This window comes from Canis lupus, chromosome 7 (assembly GCF_003254725.2).
Source record: "Canis lupus dingo isolate Sandy chromosome 7, ASM325472v2, whole genome shotgun sequence".
NCBI lineage: Eukaryota > Metazoa > Chordata > Mammalia > Carnivora > Canidae > Canis > Canis lupus.
The window spans coordinates 28333651-28360093 of NC_064249.1; the positions used below are offsets into that span (position 1 = coordinate 28333651).

The following is a 26443-nucleotide window of genomic DNA, read 5'->3' on the forward strand; positions in this document are numbered from 1 at the left end:
TTACTTGAACAGATTTGACTAATCCACCTCCAGTCATTAAGGACCTAGTTCTCAAAATATTCAGTCTTTTCACTATGCTGCTCAAAAGTCACAGGGCCTTTGGTGCTATGCCAGCATACAGACTATTGGCAGCCTGTTTTTACTTGGGAATAATTGATGTCTATAAGTCTTAAAGGAGCCCTTTTGAAATGCCTGCCATTTGTAGGATGTAGAGGAATCATAGCTGGTTAGCTGCAGTTTATGGTTCTTAGTCATGAATTCTTATGGGAAAATCATACCCCCAAGCCTCAAATTCATTTGGGATGTACAAGACTTTTTTTGAAGTTTATTTTTTAAGAACTCAGATATCCTTTCTTCCAATGAATGAAGAAGATGATTAGTTTATAATGAAGGATAAGCTCTTAATTTTACTTGGACCATTTAATCTCTCTTAATGGCTGTTTATTGCTATGTGATCTGCAAATTAGCCTTTAAGTAATAATAAATGTTGACTGCCAGAAAGCCATTACTTTTTGCGTGCAGCTGTGTTTAAAGAGATGAATTTAGGTTATTTCCAGACATCTTCCCACTCTAAGTAGGCACTTTTGTCCTAAAATACTTTGTCCTTTTGTTATAGCTCTCAGATATCTGCTAGATGCCATAAAGTTGTTATGTACTGTATTTTCATGAAGTAACTAATCATTTATATAATTATGAATAATTTAATGAATAAGATACCTATGATATATACTATAATCTTCATTTATATATTGCAGTTCTTTAAAGTAGAAGGGAAATATGTGATTTGTAACAATAAGATATGAATTAGAATCATAAAGATTCTATGTGGGTAACAAGATCATTTATAGAATACATCTTTTCTGAACAAAAGGGCAAATATCATTTTCTATCTTTTTAAATTCCCTCAATAAATGCAAAAAAAAAGGAAGAAAATCAATTCTATAGGTATTTGTAAATCAATTGATTGGATTCTAGGGAATCTTTAACCGCACAAAATCCAGAAGACATATCAGCAACTTGTGTTAATGTTGACCTCTGAGTACAATATTGTAGTTCCTTAGATCCTTTCCCTTCACACATTCCTCAAGACAAAAAAAAAAAAAAGATCTCTGGTGTAATGTCAGTCATATTACAGTTTCTTTTGTTCAGTTGTTCTTAGCCCAAGCAAGGGGGCAGGGGTGTGGGGGAAATATGGGACATGCTACTTAAATAAGTAATGTACCTGACTGTGAGATTTGTCTTCAGTGTCCTCAGACTTCTCTGTATCCTTTCACCTTCTTGGTAGCCAATCACCTCTAAAATTTCCTATTTTAAGAGTGAAATTAAGTTCCATTACAGATACAGAAACATGGAAGACAGACGAGAGATTCACAGTGCATTTGTGGTAGTGGTGGAGCGGGAACATGTACTGAATCTATACTTTGGTTATTTTCTTTTCTCAAGTTTTATTTTTGTTAAGGAATTTATAATAACCCTGTAAGAATGAGAGAATGGTGAAGGGTTCTTATGAGATATGGGTCACTGAGGGAGTCTTGTAGTATAGGGTAACTCTCCTAAGCCTATATTTAGGAAATAGTAGAGCTTTTTAGAAAGTGACTGAGTAGGACAAGTGGCTCAGCCACAGGCTCAGAATGTACCTGAACCCTGTCTAGCTTATCTTAGAGAAATCTCAGCTGCTTTTCAAAACTGTTTTTTACTCTAACTGTGATCTAATTTTGAGACTGGAAAAACCCACTATATGTGGTAGGGGCTCATGATAGTAGTGTCCTGTTGGTCAAACCAAAAAACATTCTTATTCACATAATTATAGTAAGGAATGATATTTACTGAATAGGTTTATTATTGTGTCAGTAAGATTCAGTATTAATTGCTTTACCAGGATTCTCTTAACTAATCCTACATAACAACTCTTTGAGTTAGGTACAGTTGTTCTATCAATTTCATTGATTAAGAAACTGAAGTGTACACATACAAAGAAAGAAACTGAAGCACAGAGTTTAAATAACACTCACAGGCTGTATAGCAAGTGAAAGAATCACAAACTGAACGCCAGCAGTCTGCCTCTCCAGACCCTGAGCTCTTAACTACAATGTTATACTACCTATTAACCACTCTACTCATCTTTTAAGCTTCTAAAAAGCACCTTGTTTTTCGCATAAAATCAAACACTGCTTGCTAACAGTTCTTGTCCAATTTAGTGAAAGTGAGTTTCAGAATTGCTAAAAGTCTAGTTCCCAAAACTGCTGGGGGAATAATGCAATTTGTCCCTGTCAAGAACTTCTTTCATCCTTTAGAACTTACTGTATCTGGGCACAGGTCCTCCAATAAATAACTGACTGTTCTGCATTTTGTCTTCTTTCTTCCCCTCTTCTGCCACCTTCCTCCCTTTCCCAAGACTCCCAGATCTTCCCAGGACTTCCCAGGACTTCCAGTCCCTTCTAATGTTAACTCCTTTCTGTACTGTGTCACTAAGGAATGATTTTGTACTCTTCTGCTGCCTCTTGGAAGACTTAATAGAAAGTCCACAAACAGGCTATGTAGTCACACCCGGATTTGAATCTGAGATTCACAGCAGTTTTTCCTTTTGAAGGAATATCATTGCTTGATGAATATCATTGCCTCATCTCCAAATTGAAGAGAATACCTATCTCTTCAGTTGCTAGAAGAATATGTAAGAAAATGTATGCTTACCATACAATAGGAACAATATCGCTGTTTGTTTAACCCTTTTTCTTTCTTCTTTTCTCAAAGAACTATGATTATAAAAAGATCATCTGTCCACAGTCTCTCAGGACAGCATGGTTTGCCTGTGACTTCTGTTTCCTCAGCCCTTTAGTTTTTGACATGCTGTGGGGCATGATAATCATTTTAGGTAAAGATTATGAGGGAAACAAATGATTATGGGAAATTTGGAAGATGTTCAGAGATTCTTTTTTTAATGAAGGATTACAGATTGAGAAGAATTAGGAAGGTATGGAGAACTGCAAGGAGCTTTTACCTTTGGCCATGAGTACAAAGGGAGGAGAAAGAAAAGCACCCAAGTACAGACTCAGGACTGGCTGCAGAATGATTCATTCTACTTTGTCAAACTAGATATTTAGTTTTGGTGTGTTAAAAGGTAATGTAAGTTATTGTTACAGCTGAGATCTGTTTTTTTCATATGTTATTCATCTGGGTTTTAGAACTATAACTTTAAGACTCTTCTCCAGACTTCCTATTCTATTGCATATCCTTTGAGCTATCCTTAGGAAGCTATAATATATGTGCGTATATATATATGTATGTATATAAGGTGATACATATATTATCATTATATAAATTATATTATCATTATATATACATTATCATTAGCTTATTCTGTTTTAGCCTCTGATTTTTTTTAAGATTTTATTTATTTATTCATGAGAGACACAGAGAGAGAGAGAGAGAGAGGCAGAGACACAGGCAGAGAGAGCAGCAGGCTCCATGCAGGGAGCTGGACGTGGGACTCGATCCCGGGTCTCCAGAATCACACCTGGGCTGAAGGTGGCGCTAAACCACTGAGCCACCTGGGCTGCCCAGCCTCTGAGTTTTTAATGTAACATTACTCTTTTTTCCCCCAGCTTTACTGAGATTAATTAACATAAAACATTAGGATATAAGGATTTGATGTATGTATATATTCCAAAATAATTACCATAATAAGATTAGTTAACACATCCATCACCTTCCATTGTTACTCCGTGGGGGGGGGGGGAGGTAAGAATCTTTAAGATTTACTCTTAATAACTTTCAAATTTACAATACAGGATTGTTAAGTCATTATGCTGTTTAAATACTAAAAGTAAAATCAGTCAGCAGATATTTATTAGGAAACTTCTATATGGCCTACTAAGCCTTGAGAGAATACCAAAGTTCATGTCCTCTAAGAATTTCTAACCATCTTAAAGATATGCCTATTAGGGGCGCCTGGGTGACTCAGTTGGTTAAGAGTCTGCCCTTGGCTCAGGTTATGATCCCTGGGGCGCTGGAATCAAGCACCATGTTGGGCTCTCTGCTCTGCAAGGAGTCTGCTTCTCCCTCTCTCTACCCCTTCCCCTCTCCCTGCAGCTCATGCATGCTGTCTCTTCTCTCTCTCTCTCCCAAACAAATAAATCTTTATTAAAAAAAGATGCCTAATATATGAAAACTTCAATCAGAATCCAAAACAATTTTATATATTTTTATTTTTTTAATCTTTTTTTTTAAGATTTTATTTACTTATTCATGAGAGAGAGAGGGAGAGAAAGAGAGAGAGGGGCAGAGACACAGGCAGAGGGAGAAGCAGGCTCCATGCAGGGAGCCTGATGTAGGACTCGATCACAGGACCCCAGGATCATGCCCTGGGCCAAGGCAGGTGCCAGACCGCCAAACCACCCAGGGATCCCCAAAATGATTTAAAAAAAACATTTAAGTATTTTAGTAATTTTATGGTATGATGGATACAAAGATAAAGTTAGAAAATGTATCCTCCATGTTAAAACATATTTAAAATCTTTATACACTATTTATCAATTAAATTCACTTACCTGCTTGAGTTTTTTAAACTCTGGATATCTTCAAAGATTTCTCAGGATACTGTTTTTTGAATAAAACTTTATTTTGTTAGGGACACCTCAGCGGTTGAACATCTGCTTTTGGCTCAGGTCGTGATCCTGGGGTCCTGGGATCGAGTCCCACATTGGGCTCCTGCGGGGAGCCTGCTTCTCTCTCTGCTTATGTCTCTGCCTCTCTCTGTCTCTCATGAATAAATAAATAAAATCTTTAAAAGGCCTTTTTAGTTAAACCACTTCTCTAATTCTATTTCTGACTTGGAGTTCATAAATAGTTCCTTAAATTATGACCTACCTAAAAACAAGTAGAAGAATTGCATGATATATAAGAATCTCATTTTATTTTTCAGTATATAATATATCATTTGCTTCTCTTCTCTCAGTTTCAAGGTGTATATGGCAAGAATCACCTGACCTCTGCAGTTCTGAGGCAGCCCTTAGACTATGCTCAGTTCATAGCCCTTAACATTTTATAGTCATGTATTTTTTTTAATTTATTTTTTATTGGTGTTCAGTTTACTAACATACAGAATAACACCCAGTGCCCATCACCCATTCACTCCCACCCCCCGCCCTCCTTCCCTTCTACCACCCCTAGTTCGTTTCCCAGAGTTAGCAGTCTTTACGTTCCGTCTCCCTTTCTGATATTTCCCACACATTTCTTCTCCCTTCCCTTATATTCCCTTTCACTATTATTTATATTCCCCAAATGAATGAGAACATATAATGTTTGTCCTTCTCCGACTGACTTACTTCACTCAGCATAATACCCTCCAGTTCCATCCACGTTGGAGAGGATGCAGAGAAAAGGGAACCCTCTTACACTGTTGGTAGGAATGTGAACTGGTGTAGCCACTCTGGAAAACTGTGTGGAGGTTCCTCAAAGAGCTAAAAATATACCTGCCCTACGACCCAGCAGTTGCAATGTTGGGGATTTACCCCAAAGATACAAATGCAATGAAACGCCGGGACACCTGCACCCCAATGTTTATAGCAGCAATGGCCACGATAGCCAAACTGTGGAAGGAGCCTCGGTGTCCGACGAAAGATGAATGGATGTATTTTTTAATGTTACAAATACCTATTGCACTTTTTTATCATTTAGATTCCTTTTTCCAGCTTCTGATTCACAGGAATTAAATACACTTTTTTGGCTTACTATTTTTCATATATTATTACTCTTAAGAACAGTGTTCTTAAGGAAGAGTAAGGGTGGGGAGGCCAGTAACCCAATCTATTTTATGGTAGGCAATAAAAATGATAAATTCATTGGTTTGTGGTTAATTATTTTTATAAACATACCTTGCAAAATACATATTATCTCTTGGATATTAGTGATGTATCACAGACAGTATATTCCAAACATTAGAATTGAAATGGGGAACTCAAAATATTTTCTAAATCAGGAGTTTGTAACGATTTGATTCAGGAGTTTTTAATGTATTCATTTGAGTGGTTTTACCAAGAAAATTCATTGTATCCATGATTTAATCATATCTTTGATTTCTTATGCCCAGGTAATGAAAACTACAAACAAATAGCAATGTGTGTTCTTTACCACATAAGCATGGATGACCGCTTTAAATCAATGTTTGCATACACTGACTGTATACCCCAGGTAAGTGGTTTCAGTGTTTTTTTTAAGCATTAAAAAATGAGGTTATTTTTCACTTTGTTCTCTTGATTTTCCAGATACATTTTTCCTTTAAAAATTCACCCTTAAAAGTAATATGAATTTGTGATAGAAAATTGGAAAGTACAGAACAGTATAAAAATGAAAATAACTCTCTGTTATCCCAGACCCAAAGATAAACATTTAATACTTTAGTATATTTCCTTCTGGATAGTTAAAAAAATAGTATATTGAGATTGTATGCTATATGTTATTATATATTTATTTACTTTAGGTCATAATATATTCTCCCATGTCATTGAACAGCCTTCAAAAGCTGTTTCTGAGGGATGCCTGGGTGGCTCAGTGGTTGAGTATCTGCCTTTGACTCAGGGCGTGATCCCAGGTGCAGGGATCAAGTCCCACATGGGCTCCCTGGGAGGAGCCTGCTTCTCTCTCTGCCCATGTCTCTGCCTCTCTTCTCTATCTCATGAATGAATAAATAAATCTTTTAAAAAATAAATAAAATAAATTATTTCTGATAGTTGTATAATACTCTATTGCATAAGTGTATCATGATTTAAAATTGTTAAATTGTATATGTAATTTTTCCAGCTTATCACATAAAAATAGGTGTAAGCAATATATATAAACAAATGAAATAATGTGGAATAAATATCATAGTATGTAAATGTTTATCCACATCTCTGATTATTCTTTAAATTCCTAAAAGTAGAATTTGTAAGTCAAAAGGTATGAATATTTGTGCATTTGACATATTACCTTCTAGGAAGGTATGTTTGTATTTAGGATTTCACTTTTTTCATTTATTTCATTTTAATTCCAGTATAGTTAATATAAAGTGCTATATCAGATGTAGAATAGTAATTCAACATTTCATACATCACCCAGTGCTCATCACAAGTGCACTCCTTAATCCCCATCATCTATTTCACCAACCCCCACCCCCACACACACACACCACACACACACACATCCTCTGGTAACTATCAGTTCTCTATAATTAAGTGTCTATTGATTGGCTTATTTCTCTCTTTTTTTCTTTTGCTCATTTGTTTCTTAAATTCCACATATGAGTGAAATTATATGGTATTTGTCTTTTTTTGACTGAATTATTTTACCTAGCATTTATACTCTCAAGCTCTATCCATGTCATTGCAAATGGCAAGATTTCATTCTTTTTGACTAATGCTCCATCATTTATATATGATGTATACATAAATATACACATATATATATATATATTACACACATCTACACACCATATCTTTTTTATCCATTCATCTGTTGATGGACACTTGAGCTGTTTCCTAGCATTTCACTTTTAACAATACTTTTAACAACACTGGCTAGTACCATTTCTCTAAAAATGGAGTGTCTTTATTTCTTTTTATTTGTATTCCCATGCATATTGGTGAGGTCAAACATTTATTTGTATGTTTATTATCCACATCACTTATAAATTATTTATTCATGTACTTTACCAATTTTTCCATTGACATGTTGGTTTTTAGGATTAATAAATGAGATCTATATATGAAATAACTGTTTTATTTCTTTGTGATATAATAAATAGTTCTTAACTTTAACTTTTCATTTTATTTATGCTCAATTATTTTAAATGCTTTACATTCTCTGATGGGAAAATGCTTTATCAAAATTCTTTTACCTTTATAGTACCATTCTTAAAAATGATTTTGTTATGACTGAGTTGCTTGATATATTTCATATGTTAGACCTCTTTGTCTTGGAGGAGTTTAGTGATTTTTTTTTACATGGATTATGTTGTAAGGGTAGAGATTCTATACATATATACGTTTTACTCTTAGGGAATTTACAGTCACAGAATCACTATTGTGCCATCAATTTTTATTAAACTGAGCTCCACTAACTTGAATATGTGATGATTGGAACCCTGGTTGGTCTGGTTTTTAATATTACATTATTTTTAATAAAATGGTTTTCTAAAATAAAAGCAAAATTGCAAGATGTAAACAATAAAAATGCCACTTTAAAAAAACAATAAATAGTAAGTCACACTTACTAGAGTAATTCCTCTTAAGACTCTCACTAGACAATTCCTCACTAGTCTAAAGTAAGTTACTGAATGTGTATTACTTGGAAGATAATTAAGATAAATTAGTGAGATGGTTCTAAAATTAAGTTTACTATTCCAGAATTTTATACTTTATCTACATGCAATTGGAAAACTGATAAACTCTCAAGGGTAATTTCTTATCCTTTTATATCAATAGGATAAACTAATTATGTTTATAGGAAATAGACATTCTTCAAAGAATATACAGCATATCTTATCTAACAAGGCAAGACTTCTTATAGAGATAACACATGTCAGACTCTAGCCAATGCAAAGTGTAATCAAACTCTTTGTCAAACAAGTTTTCAATAAAAGAGTAGCCATGTCAAAGGGAGATTACAGGTGATTTACTACAGTCTCACTCCATATGTTCCAAGGGTTTCTGCTTTGCAGTTTCAAAGGGTGTTCCTTTTCCAATCCCATTTAGTGTCAGAACTTCATTGACTACAGGATATGAATTGGAAAGCAGCCAAAAAAGAATAATATTCTTGTCTAGATTGACTATTTTTATCCAGATTAGATTTTAAAGAAAATAACAGTAAATTAAAAAAAGAAAGAAATGTAAAATAAAAAGGGACAGAAAACTTATTTTGTTGAATCTTCCATTTGGAGTTGTCCTCTTTTAAAATGTATAATCCCAAATGTGAGACGTAAAACTTTATTTTAAATAAAGAAGTGGAGGGACAGCTGGGTGGCTCAGTGGTTGAGCATCTGCCTTTGGCTCATGGGATCGAGTCCTATATTGGGCTCCCTACAGAGAGCCTGCTTCTCCCTCTGCCTGTGTCTCTGCCTCTCTCTCTCTCTCTCTCTCTCTCTCTCTCTGTCTCTCATGAATAAATAAATAAAATCTTTTTAAAAAAATAAAAAAGGAAATGGAAATAAGAGCCTAATGTTTAGGTCATTTCTACTACATTATTATTGCAGTTGAAAACATTGTATGTAGAAAATTCTCCCATACCTTTTCAAGAACAATATTTGTGCATGTTTTCTTGATGATTTTCTAACATCAAACATTTCTGCAATGGGGGATTTCAGAACATTATGAACTACATTTCATGAATAAAATCTCCAACATTCTCTTTTTTTTTAATTTTTTTTATTTATTTATGATATTCACACAGAGAGAGGGAGAGAGAGGCAGAGACACAGGCAGAGGGAGAAGCAGGCTCCATGCACCGGGAGCCCTACGTGGGATTCGATCCCGGGTAGGGGATCGCGCCCTGGGCCAAAGGATCGTGCCCTGGGCCAAAGGCAGGCGCCACCCAGGGATCCCAACATTCTCTCTTATTTTTTTATAAAAATTAAACCCTTATAGGAATAGTGAGGTGATGTTACCAAATTACATCATAAACATCCTGAAGCTTTTTAGTATGAGGCCATATTTTGAGAAACCAAATGATATTTTTTAATATATTTGGTCCTAAAATGCTATCCATCCTATAACTTGTACTTGATAGGGCTCAGTTTTGACGTATTTAGGGAAAACTTGACATGACTTGATTGCCACCCAGTGCCAAATTCTTTATAGAATAACAGAATTGCAGAAAGGAAATCTGAGATTAAATTGCAATTTCCAAGCTTCCTTCTCAAGTTAAAAAGATACCCCTTTCCTACTCAAATTAATATTTTTAAAAGTAGTAAAGCTTTAAAATATTTGTTGAGACACCAGCTGGCTCAATCAGTAGGTGTGTGACTCTTGATCTCAGGGTTGTGAGTTCAAGCCCCACAATGGGTGTGGAGATAACTTAAAAATGAAATCTTGGGACTCCTGTTGGTTTCAACTCAGGTCATGATCTCAGGGTCCTGGAATTGAGCCCCACCTCAGGCTACCAGACTCAGCAGTGAGTATACTTGAGGATTCTCTCTCTCTCTCTCTCTCTCTCTCTCGCTTGTTCGCTCTCCCTCTTCCTCTTTCCCTCTCTCTGCCTTTCTCCCTGCTTATGCTTTCTTGTTCTCTCTTGGTCTTTCTCTAAAATAAATAAATAAACCTTTAAAAAAATAAAAGATCTTAAAAAATAACCCAAACTCTTTGTGACAGCAATTGTTGGACCTACTTCTTAAATAAAGCTGTATCTGATATTTGGGATCTTAGAGTTAATTTAGTACTTGGTTATCTTTGAAATTATGCACCTTAAATTTTGTTTAGTAAGGACTGTCAAATCAATAAAATAACTTTGAAAGTTATGGTTCAGTAGTTATCCATATTCATTTCAATGACAAAAAATAATTCTTTAATTATTACATTAGGCATTTATGTAAAGGAGCTTTATAAACCATAAAACACCATACAAAAGCAAGGTACTGTTAGTAAAATATCAAATGATTCACTTTATTTTGGATCCATTCATAGTCCAGTTTAAATACTACCTTTCTTATATGTGTTTTATAAGATATATCTATAAATTATTTAAAACTCAGAGTAAGTGATTATATGTTCAATATACCTCATAATCTCTCCCAGTATTATATTGCTTTTCTTTTGTACTTTAGTGCCTCTAATTATCCATTATATTCTAATTTTTTCCCCATCACCATTCTGCAAAATTTGGGGTCCAGGGCAAGTCTGACTTTATATATGATCTTAATGGTCTCAGTGGGTGAATTGTTACAGGTAAGCAAACTTGGGGATAACCAGGAGTTAATAGTTGTATTGTAATAATAGTTAAAAGCACACATTAACAGTTCATTGTTATTTAGACCTCTAAGATGCACGTTTTGTTTAAATAGGTGTAAATGCCATCCAGATGCTTTTAAAAATATTTATTGGTATTAGAATGGCCAATCAAAGTACATGTTTAGGTAATGATGTCATGGTGTTATTTAATATTTTACCCCAGAACAGTATGTAAGAATCATAGTGATCCACATGTTTTCCACCACAGTTGTCCTATTTGGCCCCTCTTTGATCTACATGCTTCTTTTTAGCTGAATGCTGGTAAACGTCCTTTCTGACAGCCCCCTTTGCTCCTGCCTGCCATTATCTGCTGAAGTTCAGAAACCAGAGCATCACTTCAAACAGCAGAGTTAGGGAGTAGCCAGTCAGAAGAGATTCCTGAGGCATGCAAAGTTCTGCCATAATCATTCAAAGATGTTTGGGTAGGGGGATGGGGGCAGTAGAGGTGTATGTGAATACAGAGAGCTGTGGGGGTTGGCCTCTGGTCACTGGTAAATAAGTGAAGTCAGGTGCCAGAGAGTCTAGACACAGTGATTTCAGTCATGGGTCTTTGGTATCTGATACTCAATATGGGACTTGTCTGATTGAACACTATTGCCTCTTCATTGCACAGGCTGAAGCCCTTTTAGTGCTTTCCTGTTAGATTAGTAAAAGATGACAATGGACATAGTTAAAACAGAACAAATCTAGTTTTAATATTTCCTAGTTGTCAGCAATTACACTTACTTTTGAAGTGCCATGGGTAGCAACCAAATTAGAGACATAATGTTGTGCATGGAGTTTGAACAAAACTATTTAAAATGTGAATGCTTTAATTAAAATTGAAGTGTTTCCCTTTCCTATTATGAAAAACTAATTCTATATCATGATACATTTCAGTCACATTTAGTCCTAATTTCTCTTGATATGGTGGTGGTGGCGGGGGGGGGGGGTGATATTTGGATAAGATTTCAAACTGCATTATTTTTTAAAAATCTAGCTCCTGATTACTTTACAACAAGATTTAACATGAAAATTACCAAAAACAAAACCCCTCAGCTTCTAAACAGATCACCTCTAACCCCATCTGTAAGGGCAATTTTCATAGCTACAAGACTGATTTCAAGTCAATAACAACAGATATTTTGCTTTGATGAAATAAGAGATTTTTGTTATTGTAAAGAAATTTCTTGCATAAATACAAGTCTGGAAGAAATCTATAGAAATTAATAACATTAATTAGAGGATTGTCACCTACATTTTTATTACTTAATAATTTACTTTTAATCGATAGTTAATAAATAGGTAGCAAAATTAGTTAAATGTGTATCTAATAGATTAAGATTATTTTAATTTTGCCATAGAATATATTTATTCTGTAATATTATTGAGGGTTAATGATTTTTTATATAAAATTCGATTTGTAGCAACATTTGTGGTTAAAGAGTTGCTCTCTGGAAAAAGGCATAATACATTGCCAACTATTCACCTGCTATAGTATTTTATAATTTTCAGCATATAGTATATATAAAAAAGTATAATTTTGTTAGGATTTTACCTACCTAAGTATAATTTTTTTGAGCAATTGTAGGTAGATCTATGTTTTTATTTTTTTAAGAAATAAGGAGGGAAGGAGAGAGAAACTCTAGAAGACTCTGAGCTGAGCACAGAGCTTGAGGTAGGGCCCGATATCATGACCCTGAGATCAGTGCCTCAGCTGAGAACAAGAGTCAGACATTTAACCGACTGTACCACCCAGGCCCTCTGGATCTGTGTTTTTATTTTTGGTTTCCAGTTCATTGCTAGCACATAGAAATACAATTGATTATTGTGTGTTATATACATCCTTTTGAAACTTAAAAGTTATCTGAAACTAACATAGAGAATAGTTAAACAAGATTTAACAGAATAGGGTCTTACCAGTCAACAAATGGTTATTATTCACTTACTATATATAAGGCATTGTGCTGGATTCATAAAGTCAAGTTCATCTAAAAAGGTATTGCTCTGAGACAAGACCTAAGAAATGCTTAGGTGATAAGTTGTAGGATTGACTTCCCTATGTATTAGCAATTTGACTTAGAGAAAAATGTTTTTCCATAATGTACACTAGTTAATCTGATTTACCAATAATAGAAGACTAGCTTCTCAAAACTACAGCATAAAGTTTGTTCATTTCTCCTTTATTATAGCAACTATCTCATTATGACAAATCTAGATTACTGATGGATGGCTTCAGTAGCTTGCCTTTTCTTAGATGTCTACTTTTCTGTTTGCTGCTTTTCAGACCCACCTTTTCTTTCTCTTTTTAATAGAGTTCTTTTCTCATTTTATACCAATGCCCATATGATTGGATCCAGCCTACAACTTCAGGCATCAACCATATATGACAATTCCTAAATATCCAATGCAAACATTTCTTTTAAATTCAGGTTTGCATTTATTACTTTTACTATCTGCAGCAGACTGTCACATAGGCAGCCTATTAAACTCAACATATCTAAAACTATCTTCCCTTTAAGGTTTACTATAGTTTCTCTTGTTTGGTAAGTGTTAGCACCACCATCCATGTTGTTGCTCAGTGCAGAAACCAGGTAGTCAATCTTTGATCCTCCCTTTCCCGTAACCCCAACATCTAGTCAGTTATTAAATCCCATTTTGATTCTTGTTCCTAATATTTATCTAATCCAGCCTTTTATCTCTATCCCTACAGCCCCACCTAGCATAAGTAGTCATCATCTTACCTGGATTTTCTTCTAGCCTCTTAGATGGTTTTTCCACATATTCTGTTTTAGTCTGTTTTCCACATGAGCCAGATCATTTTGAAATACAAATCTTATCCTGACTTTTTACTTATATAGAAGCCTTTAATGGCTTTCCATTATCCTTATAATGAAGGTCCACATCTTTAACATATACTTCAAGATCCTGCATGATCTGGCTTTTATTTTCTTATCTCTGAACACAGTTTCACTCACTGCAAGCATGCTTGCCTTCTGTTTTTCCTTACCTTGTAACCTGTGTACAAGCTATTTTCTTTACTCAGAATGCTCTATTTCTACACAATATTTTAAATTCCTTAAAAGCTAAGGCTGTATCTAATATTCCTTTTGTATTCTCTACTGTACTTGGTAGTTTGTATTTAATACCGAGCATCTCGTAGTTCATTAACCATTTATTCATTTAGTTAGGCAGTAGTGACAGCCTACCACTTCTGTGTGTTGAAATATAATTGTATTATATTATTCTCAACATATAATCTAAGATAATACATTGTAATAAAATACTCCTGGTGTTTTTGTTTTTTTGAATAAAACATTTCCTCTGCTTTTTGCTAGTTAATGAAGATGCTATTTGAGTGTTCAGATGAACGAATTGACTTGGAACTCATTTCTTTCTGCATTAATCTTGCTGCTAACAAAAGGAATGTACAGCTTATCTGTGAAGGTTAGTGTCTTTGAGCTCCAGAGATAGCTTTTATCATACAGCAACTGGCAAATGATAGAAAATAAATGATTAGGAAGTAAGAATTATAGTAGCTACATAGATCCTATTTTTAAGTAGTTTTAAAATTATAGCTCTAATCCTTAAAGGTCAAATTGATTCAGAATAAATACTCTTATATTGTGAGTAGAAACACCCTTTAGTAACATTTTATAAACCAGGGTTTAGTTGTCCTTAATTGATATTTGATTTTTAAAAACATTTCTAGTTGAAACAAAACTTTCTATTTGCAGAACAATCTGTTACAGATTGTTATTAGGTATTTGTTTCTATAATACCTACATATAGCTTTTCATGATTTATGATATTTCAGAGTCTGCTCCATAGTTTTTTATTTGAAAAGTATATATTTTTGTCTTAAAGAAAAAAAGGACAAATGAGCAAAAGGAAAAAATTAAAATCTTTACTCATGCTATCCAGAGTTATGATAGGTAAAATTTTGGTGCAATGCTTCTGTATATTTTTAAACTAAAATGGAATTTTTCTATCTATATATGGTGACCTTTTTTTTTTAAGTTAGTAATACCTTGAATCTCATTCCATGTGATTAAATACTTTTATAAGACATAATTGCTAATAGCTGCAAAATAATCCATGAAGGGATTTTCTAGTATTTAATCAGCTATTTTGGATATTTAGTTTGTTGCCACTTCTTTTCTATAATAAACCATGCTGCAGTAATTTTCCTTTCTCTGAAACTTTTCAAATTTCAATTTTTATTTTCTTAGGATAAATTCCTAGAAGTACAACTTTTTTGGGTCAAAAAGTATTTTTATTTTTAAAATTTGTCATGCCTATTCCATACACAGAAGAGCACATACTATGTAATTCTATTTATGTGAAATTCTAGGACAGGTAAAACTAATCTATGTTTGAAAAGAAGAAAGAAAAGGAAAACAAGAGGAGGAAGAGAAAAAGGAAAACTGTTCACATTTGGGGAAGAAAATTGACTGAGAAAGGGGCATTTTCTGGAGTGGATGGAAATATTCTATACCTTAATATGGGTATGAATTATACAGGGGCATAGATTTCTCGAAATTAACCTGTTATACATGGGTATGAATTACCCACAGGCATAAATTTATCGAAATTAATCTTTGTACACTTCATATTCATGCATTTTACCAAGTGTAAATGGGTATTTTTTTGAGAACTATAGACAACAACAAAAAATCATTAAACTTAAATGAACTTTAATTCTATTGGAAGAGTTTTCTGGTTTTTTTTTTGTAGGAAATGGTCTGAAAATGCTCATGAAAAGAGCTCTGAAGTTCAAGGATCCATTGCTGATGAAAATGATTAGGAACATTTCCCAGCATGATGGGCCAACTAAAAATTTATTTATTGTAAGTAGTTTATTTCTTTTTGTCTAATAGTAGCCTGAGAATTCAAGCTTTAAAGTGCTACATTTGGAAATAAAACTATAACAGCTCTTACCAAATATTAACTCATGACCCAAGTTGGTTCTTTTGTTATTAACTTCCTTGTAAGTTTAGCTTCTAGAAATCCCAACCTAAGTTTTAAAGTTGTTTTTGTTCAATGATCCCTACCCCTAACCCTTCCATCCTCATGCCAATTTTATTGCCTTTTAAACCAGTGGCTTCTGGGGTATCTGGCTGGCTCAGTTGGAAAAGCATGTGACTCTTGATCTCAGAGCTGTGAGTTAGAACCCCATGTTGGGTATAGAGATTACTAAAAAATAAACTTTAAATCAATGGCTCCTATAGCAATTTGGTTAAAGATTATTAAAACAAAGAGAATCATATTTGATACTTATTTTTTTCTTCTTATGGTTTACATTATCAGATTGGTTCTTCAGAAATCATATTTTAAATTTGTATTAAATTTCTGTTTCATTTAGGATTATGTTGGAGACCTTGCAGCCCAGATCTCTAATGATGAGGAAGAGGAATTTGTGATTGAATGTTTGGGAACCCTTGCAAATTTGACCATTCCAGACTTAGACTGGGAATTGGTTCTTAAGGAGTACAAGTTAGTTCCATACCTCAAGGATAAACTAAAACCAGGTCTGTGCAAAGTATTCCCCTTTTTGCATAATCATTAAGTTATTCCTTTCTGATGTGAATAAGGTTGTCAGAGCAGTATTTTGTGACTAATATTGGGTAACACATTTTCTTCCCACACCTTGAGTTTAAGCTCTAGTTCTAGTTTCTTTCTAGAAAGATGGTCACTAGGTCTCCTCTTATGTGTATGTACTCTTATTCCAGCAATATGTTTTCTTAATATTAGTTTCCCTTCCCTATCCTGCTAATTTTTTATTATGTCTTATTAAAATTACCGAATACCATTTCTCTATAAAAATGCATACACACGCACACCAAAAGTTCTTTGAGCCATTCAAATGAGACTTCTGTTTTCTGTGTTTACATTGTCATTCATTTATATTTTCAGAGACATATTTTCACTTCTCTTCTGTCCTCCTCCACCACTATGAACTGCCTTCACTGAGCTTAGAAAGTGGAAAAAAGGACAGATTTATAAGCATGTTAAGTAAGAATGAAGAACTGTTTTAATAGCTTACAGCATCTTTTCTGTGCATTAAAGTTTTGGTAATATAAATGGATTTGGATCAGGAAAATTCAAAGAAAACTTTCTGTGGTTTTGACTTTACTAGGTGCTGCAGAAGATGACCTTGTTTTAGAAGTGGTTATAATGATTGGAACAGTATCTATGGATGACTCTTGTGCTGCATTGCTAGCCAAATCTGGAATAATCCCTGCACTTATTGAATTGCTAAATGGTAAATTATAATTTATCTTTATTTTTATGTAATATATAAGCAGAATATTAGTTTATAGTTTAAAATATAAAAGATCTGTAATCATGAAATACTAATATTCTAGCTTTTCTTCTGTTGAGCTTTGTGTTGATTGAATCAGATTGCCTATCTTGTGCAAACGCTTTTTTTGATATCTTGATTTCAAGCTTCATTTGGAAGCTCATCCTAAGCATCCTATTCCTTCCTAAGTCTAGTATTGTCCTCTGAACTTTCTGTAATGAAGAAAATGTTCTCTATTTTCTCTGTCCATGCATGTGGCTGTTGAGTACTTGAAATGGGACTCTTGGGAATGAGAATCTGAATTTTGTATTTAATTTTAATTTAATTAGCCTTAGTGGCTATAGTTACAGTACAGTTACAGGCCTGGATAGAGTTTTTCTCTGACTTTTATATTGTTATTGAGGGGCCAGGATTCATTATTTTCCACATTGCATACAAAATCTATCTGGATCTAATGTTACTCTGTTAGCATCAAGTTCTCTAGAACTTTGTGTTAGTGTACTTAGGCTACCATAACAAAATACCATAGGTTGGGTGGCCTAAACCAAAAAATGTCTATTTTCTCATAGAGAACCAGACGGAGGCTGAAAAGTTCAAGATCAAAGTATCAGCCAGTTTGGTTTCTCATGGAGCCTTTTTTCCTGGCTTCCAGAAGGCCACTTTCTTAATGTGTCATCACATCCCCACAGGGCAGAGAGTACAAACAAGTGACTTAAGCACAAGCACAACACTCTGGTATCTCTTCTTATAGGGATACTTATCCTATTAGGTCAGGACTCCACCCTTATGACCTCATTTGACCTTAATTACTTCCTTATAGACCTGTCTCCAGATTAGTCTCACATTTGGGTTAGGGATTGATTGATTGATTGATTGATTGATTTTATTGTTAAAGATTTTATTATTTATTCATGAGAGACACAGAGAGAGAGAGGCACAGACTTAAGACAGAGGGAGAAGCAGGCTTTCTGCAGGGAGCCCGATGAGGAACTCGATCCCAGGACCCTGGGATCACAACCTGAGCCAAAGGCAGATGCTTAACCACTGAGCCACCCAGGCGCCCTGGGTTTTTTTTGGTTTTTTGATAGGCAAAGAGCTATTATAAATAATGCTCCTTGAACATTCTTAAACCTTTCATTTGGTGAATATATGTATGTATTCATTCCTATTAAACATATGCCTAGGATTAGAATTGTTGGATTGTAGAGTCTGCATATGTTTGCCTTTAGTGAATAGTGCCAATATGTTTTTCAAGGTAGTTGTGCCAATTTTCAGTCCCACCAGCAATGTGCAAAAAGTTCCAGTCCTTCTACATCACCACTGTATCTGGACATTATTGGTCTCTTTAATTGTAGCCTACAGAGTAGTGTTTTTAATTTGCATTTCCCTAATGACTAATAATTGAGTACCTGTTTGTATTTATTGGCCAGTTAGTTAGGGCTAATAAAGTTAAGTACTCCTTTAAGTATTTTGCCCATTTCTCTGTTTTGAATTTTAAAAATTTGATTTGTAAATTCTTTAACATAATGCATTTTAATAAGTCATCTAGAGATAATACCGCCATATTGGAAGTGTTCCTACATATAGTATAAGATATTTACCTTGGTTTACCCTTCTCATAGCCAGGAGTTTTCAGATTAAAAATAATTAAAGGAGAGGTAGTTGGGAGGTATACGTGATAGCAATGTAGTTGGCAGATTGAGAATGAGGATTTTATGATGAGTTGGAAAAAGTTGAAACAAATGGCTTATCTTCCTGAATTGCTGTTCCACAGAGCTAACATATGTATAAAGCAAGTTGACAGAGCCAGTTCACAATGTTTTACTATGTTTGTATGTTCTCTGCCATGAGGTTATCATAAGCAGAGGCTATATACTTCTCTTTTTAAGAAATGCATGGATTTCTGGGAATATAGTCAATAATATTGTAATAATGTATAGAGATACATGGGGACTACACTTATTGTGGTGAGCATTGAGTTACAGATAGAATTGTTGAGTCACTGCTATACACCTGAAATAAATAGAGCATATATCAACTATACTACAATGATAAAATAAAGAAATATATTTCAAGATTAAAATCCTTAGGGTTAAGTGAGGGAACACTGTATACCATGAGAGTAATAGAATTTTAGCCCAAGTATTCTGGGAGAATGCTACATTAGCAAGTGGGTGGAGGAAATCCTTTGGACTTTCAGGGGCCCACAATTTATTCTACATGCTAGTTAGATGCTCTGTTGACCTATAAATCTGTATCAACGGGTATCATTGAACTATTTCCAAAAATTGACAAAAAACTGTTAGTAAATCAAATTTCATGACCAGTACCTAAAAATTAGATTTCTATAAGTATTTGCTTTTTCATTACATATTAATCGGTGGACATAAGTTATTCTGTTAAACTTTTTTTTTTAAGATTTTATTTATTTATTCATGAGAGATACACACAGAGAGAGGCAGAGGCATAGGTAGAGAGAGAAGCAGACTCCATGCAGGGAGCCCAATGTGGGACTCGATCCTGAGACTCCAGGATCATTCCCTGGGCCGAAGACAGATGCTCAACTGCTGAGCCACCTGGGCGTCCCTCTGTTAAACTATTCTTTGTATAATATTAAACATTTGTTAATTAGCCTTGTGATTATATAACATTATTTTTACTGTTATAAAAATTTGATCAAAATTTGATCAAATAATTTATTATTTCATGACAATAGGTAAAATTTAATTTTATTAACATTATTCAAGAATAATACCTCTTCATAATAGTTTTTCTACCAAAAACTTAGAATTTAGAAGGTGCAATTTTTTTTAGGAACTTTTTTTCTCATTTGAAGTCAATATTATACAAAATATAGAACCAGATTTATTTCACAAATTAGAATAGTTTTAAAAATCCTATGATTGACAAAACCCAAAAAATAAGTGTTAGTAAGTGTTGCCATTTCACATTAGGGACATGGAAGTTAATTTAATAGTTTCTTTATGTCTGTTGGCAGAACAGAGTGAGAGTTACAGAAAAGCACTGTTACAATGTTCTTAAACCAGTCTCCTCCTTCAGTTCTTCTTCCTAAATACAACCTGATCTTTTGAGACAATGTCAAGTAGTCTGGTTTATTTTTTTTTATTTAATTTTATTTTATTTATTTATGATAGGCACACAGTGAGAGAGAGAGAGAGAGAGAGAGGCAGAGACATAGGCAGAGGGAGAAGCAGGCTCCATGCACCGGGAGCCCGACGTGGGATTCGATCCTGGGTCTCCAGGATCGCGCCCTGGGCCAAAGGCAAGCGCTAAACCACTGCGCCACCCAGGGATCCCCAAGTAGTCTGGTTTAAACTCAGAGCTGATATAATTTCTCTTTTTCAAAATATTATTTTTTATATTTATATTTCAGAGTGACAACCTACTTAATTGCACAGTAACCAAAACTACTAAAACTTTTGAAAATATGTTAGAAGTTTCCTCAATGGTCATCATCATGGAATTTTTAAAAAATAACTGAATAAAGATAAAAATGGTATATGCCACCCATGTACTGTAAATAATGTAAACTGGTTGTCTTTACCTGTCTCCTGTCACTTTTGGTTTTTTCATTCTCCACTATTCCAGTCAATGTTTTTCAGTTTTATATATAACTATAGTATTCTTTCATTTGAAGTTTTCTGCTTCCTTTCAGCTCAACAAGAAGATGATGAATTTGTGTGTCAGATAATTTACGTCTTCTACCAGATGGTTTTCCACCAAGCCACAAGAGATGTCATAATCAAGGAAACACGTATCCTTTTAATGTTTACAATAGATAATGATATTTCACATTCTCAGAAAAGATGCATTTTAGGTATTTTTCCTAGCCTATATTCAAATAATGTAGGAAATATCAAACTTCAAAATAATTTTAGAAGGCAATGTATTTTTCATGGAAGTTGTTGACCCCAAATGAGTATATAGGTAAAATCTTGCAAACAATTCTATTAACTTGTCAGGCTGTGATTCCTAAGAACTTAACAAACATGTAAGAACTTTCTTCTCTATTAACTTAAATATCAGATGTTCTTAGGACCATCCTTAGTACTATTTCAGTCTTACCATTATTCACTCTACATGGGAAAATACATCTGTTCCCAAGACCTCAGCTACCAACTATATGCTAGGTACTTAATATCTTCAAAATTTCTCTCTGTGTTCCAGGCATTTGTTGCTATCTGCCATCTGGATGTCTTCTACCTATCCATAGAGCATTATAATCATATAGTCTGAATTGTAACTTACCTTTTGCCATTTAAAAGCTGCAGGACTTTGGATAAGTTATCTAACCTCCCTTGAGCATAAAAATCTTGCATCTATAAAATGGCCATAATATTAATGAAAAGAATACTTCTTGCCTTATATGATTGTTGTGAGTACTAATGGACTTGCAGTGCCTATAGGTGTTTCCAGCAGAGATACGTAGTCTTAGTAAGTGATAGTTTATCATTATTACATTCGAAGGGATACTCGATAATGTCAGTACCCTACCTTGAACAGTCTATCTTCTATATTCATAGTGGATAATAAAAGTACCATCTACCCAGTCTCATAACTGAACATTCTGTGCCTGTCTCTTGTACTACACCTAATCAGTCATTCATAATACAAACATTTGTCAAGTTCTAATCATCTAACAGATATTCTTTTGAGTGCTATATATATAAAAAGTCAATCCCTGTACTCAAGGAGTTTATAATCTAATTGGAGAGAGAGACAAGTGAATAAGAAATATAAAATTATAATTCAGTGTATTAATGTCATGAAGGTATGTGCATTGGGCATAGGAGAGAATACATAACCAAATCTGGGGATGTCATGAAATGCTGACAGTGGAAGTGATATCTAAGCTGAATGTGTGTGTGTGTTCTGTGTCTGTGTGTGTATTATTGTGGTGGCCTGCTTGTTTGTGTGCAAAAAAAAAAAATCTACTTTTGAACTCCACTGGTAAAATTGTTCATTACCCATGTGAAAAATCTAAATTTAATTTGACCGTTTTTTCCCAAAATTCCCCCTTTGAAACGAACTAAAGATGGTGGAAGGGGAGGTGGGCGGGGGTGGGGGTGACTGGGTAACGGGCACTGAGGTGGGCACTTGATGGGATGAGCACTGGGTATTATTCTATATGTTGGCAAATTTAACACCAATAAAAAATAAATTTATAAAAAGAAGGAAACAGCCAAAATTCCCCCTTTAATTCTGCAATACACAATTTTTTCTTAGCATACCAAAATTTTTCATCATATCAGACAGGATGCATCTTATTGCCTCTTTGTGTGCCTTAGCAGCCTCAAATACATTTGTCTCTTTCCCTAATAATCTCCAGCTCATCAAAGGCAGATTTATAACCTATCTTCTCAGTTAAGCCTTTCTAATGCAGTTAAGCCTCCCTCCTTCCCAGTAGAAATAATTTATTTTCACCTTCAATAAAGACCTTTAAATTGTGTATTTGTATGCCTGTTTTTACCAAAAGATTTTGGGCTCTTCAAGCTCAAGGACCAGCTTTGTCTTCCTCACCTTTATCATCAAAACTTACACAGTACATGGCATGTGGTTAGTACTTGTTTGGTCAGTGAACACATGAGCTAATGGTTAATGCCCTTTTAAATTAATACCTTGGAAAACGTTTTTTTGTTTTGTTTTTAAGATTTTATTTATTTACTCATGAGAGACACACAGAGAGAGAAAGGCAGAGACACACAGGCAGAGGGAGAAGCAGGCTCCCTGCAGGGAGCTCAATGTGGGACTCGATCCCAGGTCTCCAGGATCACACCCTGGGCCAAAGGCGGTGCTAAACTGCTGAGCCACCTGGACTGCCCTTGTTTTTGTTTTAAATGATCTGGGCCATAGTTCAAAACATTTTGCAAATCCTTCAATGTTACATTCAAACCCAATGACACATGCTTTAAGTATCATCTTTGGAGGAAATTGCCTTGCTTTTGAGGACAAGATTAAATTCTGAGGCCATATAAAATCTCCCATGATTCAAGTCTGAAGAATAACAAGTCTGAGAAATACTCATTTTGATATGGGCTGTCAAAATGCAAATACTGTTTGCCTTAACAGCTACATTAGAGAGAGCTTCTTTTATGACAAAGCAATATTTTTTAAATGTGGCTTATAAACTGACTCTCTCAGGAAAATAAATTTCAATACATTCTTTTGAGCAGTGTTAATGTCATTGGAATGAATTCATTTTCCCCAGGGTGTTCCATGGAGCATCTTTTTATTAATCATTGTTTAATGAAAAAAGATTCTGTGATAAATGAATTGGGAAAACATTGAATTAAACAGGTTTTCTTAAAAAAAAAATAAAAAAAAAATAAAAAAAATAAAAAAAAATAAAATAAAATAAACAGGTTTTCTTGCTATAGGGTCTTCTCAGAAACTTTAATATGCTTTTCTGAGTTGAGTGTCTCTGTAAGAAACACATGTTAGAAAACATTAATGTGAAAGCGTAGCTTCCCTAGGTGACTTCTTTGAAAGACAACTTTTGTTTACATTGTCATCTCATAGGTGTTTTTCTGAGGACTAAAGAAGAATGAAATATTTTTAGTACCAATCAGGTGGTAGTATATAGTGAGAAAGTGTGCATAAGTGAATAAGTGTCTCTACCCTGGTCTGTTTAAAATGTACTCTCAGTACATTTAATATCAAAGTTCACAGTATTAAGACAACTTCCATTTGATTTTTCTTCTCAGTGTAACTTTATTTTCTTCCAAGTTCAATTTTTGTTAAGCCATTGGATCTGAAGTGAGTACTTTTTAAATAGTTATTTTGAATAATATAATGTTGATAATGGAGGAGTTGGGAGATAAAAAAAATCTGCTGATTTAAAATTTTTAGAAAAGCATCAAGGAATTCCACTTAGACCTGATGCTTCCATCCATGCCTTAAGATTGGATAAAGATTGCTAAAGTGTTTTTGCCCAGTGTTTGGTGTTCAAAATCCAAGATTTTTGTTGATGTCAATGACATTTAAGTATATCTTGTTATTTTTTGTCACATAATTATAAATGATGGTTAAAATATTTTGCCATAATTTTAAGCATTTTCTGTGATTCTTGGTGTGACTGATATACTTAAAATTTTTAAATAGAGATTTATTAGGCAATAAGCTATTTCTTTTTTCCTTTTTTTAAATTTAGGGAATTTGATCGTTATTTGATATAATTTTTAACAGAATGAAATTAATTAATTTTCATACAACCCCCAAAATTGCAAAATGAAAAAGAAGCTAAATTTGACTTGGTCCTTTTAGGACTCTCTCTGAGAATATATCATTCTGTATTTTTTTCTGTATTTTAAATATATCCTTTTCTTCCCCCATTAAAAATAGTAAGTAGCACTGATGCATAGAAGATGTGGGCTAAGCTCGTCTTTGCTACTGCTTTAAAACTTGGTAAAAAAAAAAAAAAAACTTGTAAAAATTATTTCGTCATTACAATCAGTGCTACAAAGAATGTCATTTGCTTGTACACATGTGCTAAAGTTTCTTGGTAGAAACCTGTGACTTCTGTTTCAAATACAATTTTAACCAAGACTGACTGTATTGGAGATAAATTTTTCTTCACTGCCTTTTTTAGTAGATTCATTGAGGTTTCTTGATGACTTTTCTTTATTCTTCCCTTTCCCCTACGTATTTATCTATTCAATTTCTTTTCCGGAGTTAAACCCAAATTTCAATACAAGTACTCTCTCTGATTTTAAAGGACTGTGTCCTTCTACTTGTAAGTCTAATCTTCCAGTCACTTGCTATCCAGTATAATAATTTAACCTCATTTCTAGAACATTTTTCTGACATTTTAAAATGAATTATTTCAGTTATTGCCTTTTAAGAACAGGTGCTTATTTAAGATTATAATATATTGACCTACTCCCTTGTTTACTATTTTTTCTTGAATTCCATTTCTCTATTTCTCTGTGTTGATTTTCTTTCATAATTATATTCTTATACTGCTAATTGGATATCTATGAATAATAAAATATATATCTATCTGAAAATAACTAGCATCTTTTCTTTAATAATAAGTTAGCAGAATATAGAATTTTAGATTGCTAGTTATTTTCTCAGCAATTGAAAGATATTTTTCCACTGTTTTCTTGCCTGAGTTGATGCCACTGTGAAGTCTGTAGTCTGCTAATTATAGGTATCTGTCATAAAGTCTGATGACAATTTACTTTTTTTCCTTTAAAAATGAATGACTTGATCTTTTTGCCAGTAACATCAGAGGAATGTCTTTTTTTTTAAGCCAAGTTGTTTTATTAGATGTTGACAATACTTGCTTGATTTTTCCAAGTATCAAATGTGATCTTTCGATATGTAGTTCTCTTTTTTCCCCACCTAATTTCAGGGAAGTTCTCTTAAATTACAGTTTTTAGTATTTGTTCTGTTTTATTGCTTTTTTTTTATCTTCTTTGGAATCTCTATTATGTTGGATCTTCTTTGCCTATCTTTAATATTTGCCATTTTCTAATATTTTCTCTTTTTATTTTTAAATTTTACAAATTTTCTTCCTTTTGCCTTTCATTTCTCTTACAGTTTTATCTGTTGTTTTTGTTTACTCATGTATTACTATAAATTTAGTTCTTATATATTTGAAATAATTTTTACTTTTATTTTTGGTTCTTTCATGAATTATTTTATTTCTTTGAGTTTACTAATTTATTATATTGTTCTTTTACACATATTCTATTGTTTTCTTAAATTCTTGTATTTCAAAAAGAAATACAACTTGGAAGGGTACAGCTTCCATTTTATATATGAAAATGTCTTTCTCATAATAACTGTACATAGCATTTGTGATTCTTTTCTGTTGCTATTTTTATGTGAAATTAATTTTCCTGAACTTGGTGGGCCAGCTTGATCAAAAAAGCTTTATAGCTGTGCAGCTCTAGAGCTCCCTCTTCAGTTATTTTCATGTTTTCAAAAATTAGGACCTTGTACTGAGATTTACTGGCTCTGTTTTCCTTACCCATTTATTTTTATAAATTTATTGTTTATTGGTGTTCAATTTGCCAATATATAGAATAACACCCAGTGCTCATCCCATCAAGTTCCCCCCTCAGTGCCCGTCACCCAGTCACCCCCACCCCCTGCCTACCTCCCTTTCCACCACCCCTTGTTCGTTTCCCAGAGTTAGGAGTCTCTCATGTTCGGT

At 33.8% G+C, this 26443-nt stretch overlaps 1 protein-coding gene across 3 annotated transcripts in view; it reads left to right on the plus strand.

Annotated features, from left to right (window-relative positions):
- Positions 1-26443, plus strand: part of KIFAP3 (kinesin associated protein 3) — a 146038-nt gene that overhangs the window by 70318 nt on the left and 49277 nt on the right. For all 3 annotated transcript variants that reach the window (XR_004817618.2, XM_035719360.2, XM_049112307.1), the window contains exons 11-16: positions 6089-6189; positions 14294-14402; positions 15693-15805; positions 16321-16486; positions 17095-17220; positions 20936-21034. Coding sequence is in view for 2 of the 3 variants with exons in the window: in XM_035719360.2 (XP_035575253.1) it covers positions 6089-6189; positions 14294-14402; positions 15693-15805; positions 16321-16486; positions 17095-17220; positions 20936-21034 (714 nt within the window). In the remaining variant the exon portion in view is untranslated. The remainder of the gene's footprint in view (positions 1-6088; positions 6190-14293; positions 14403-15692; positions 15806-16320; positions 16487-17094; positions 17221-20935; positions 21035-26443) is intronic.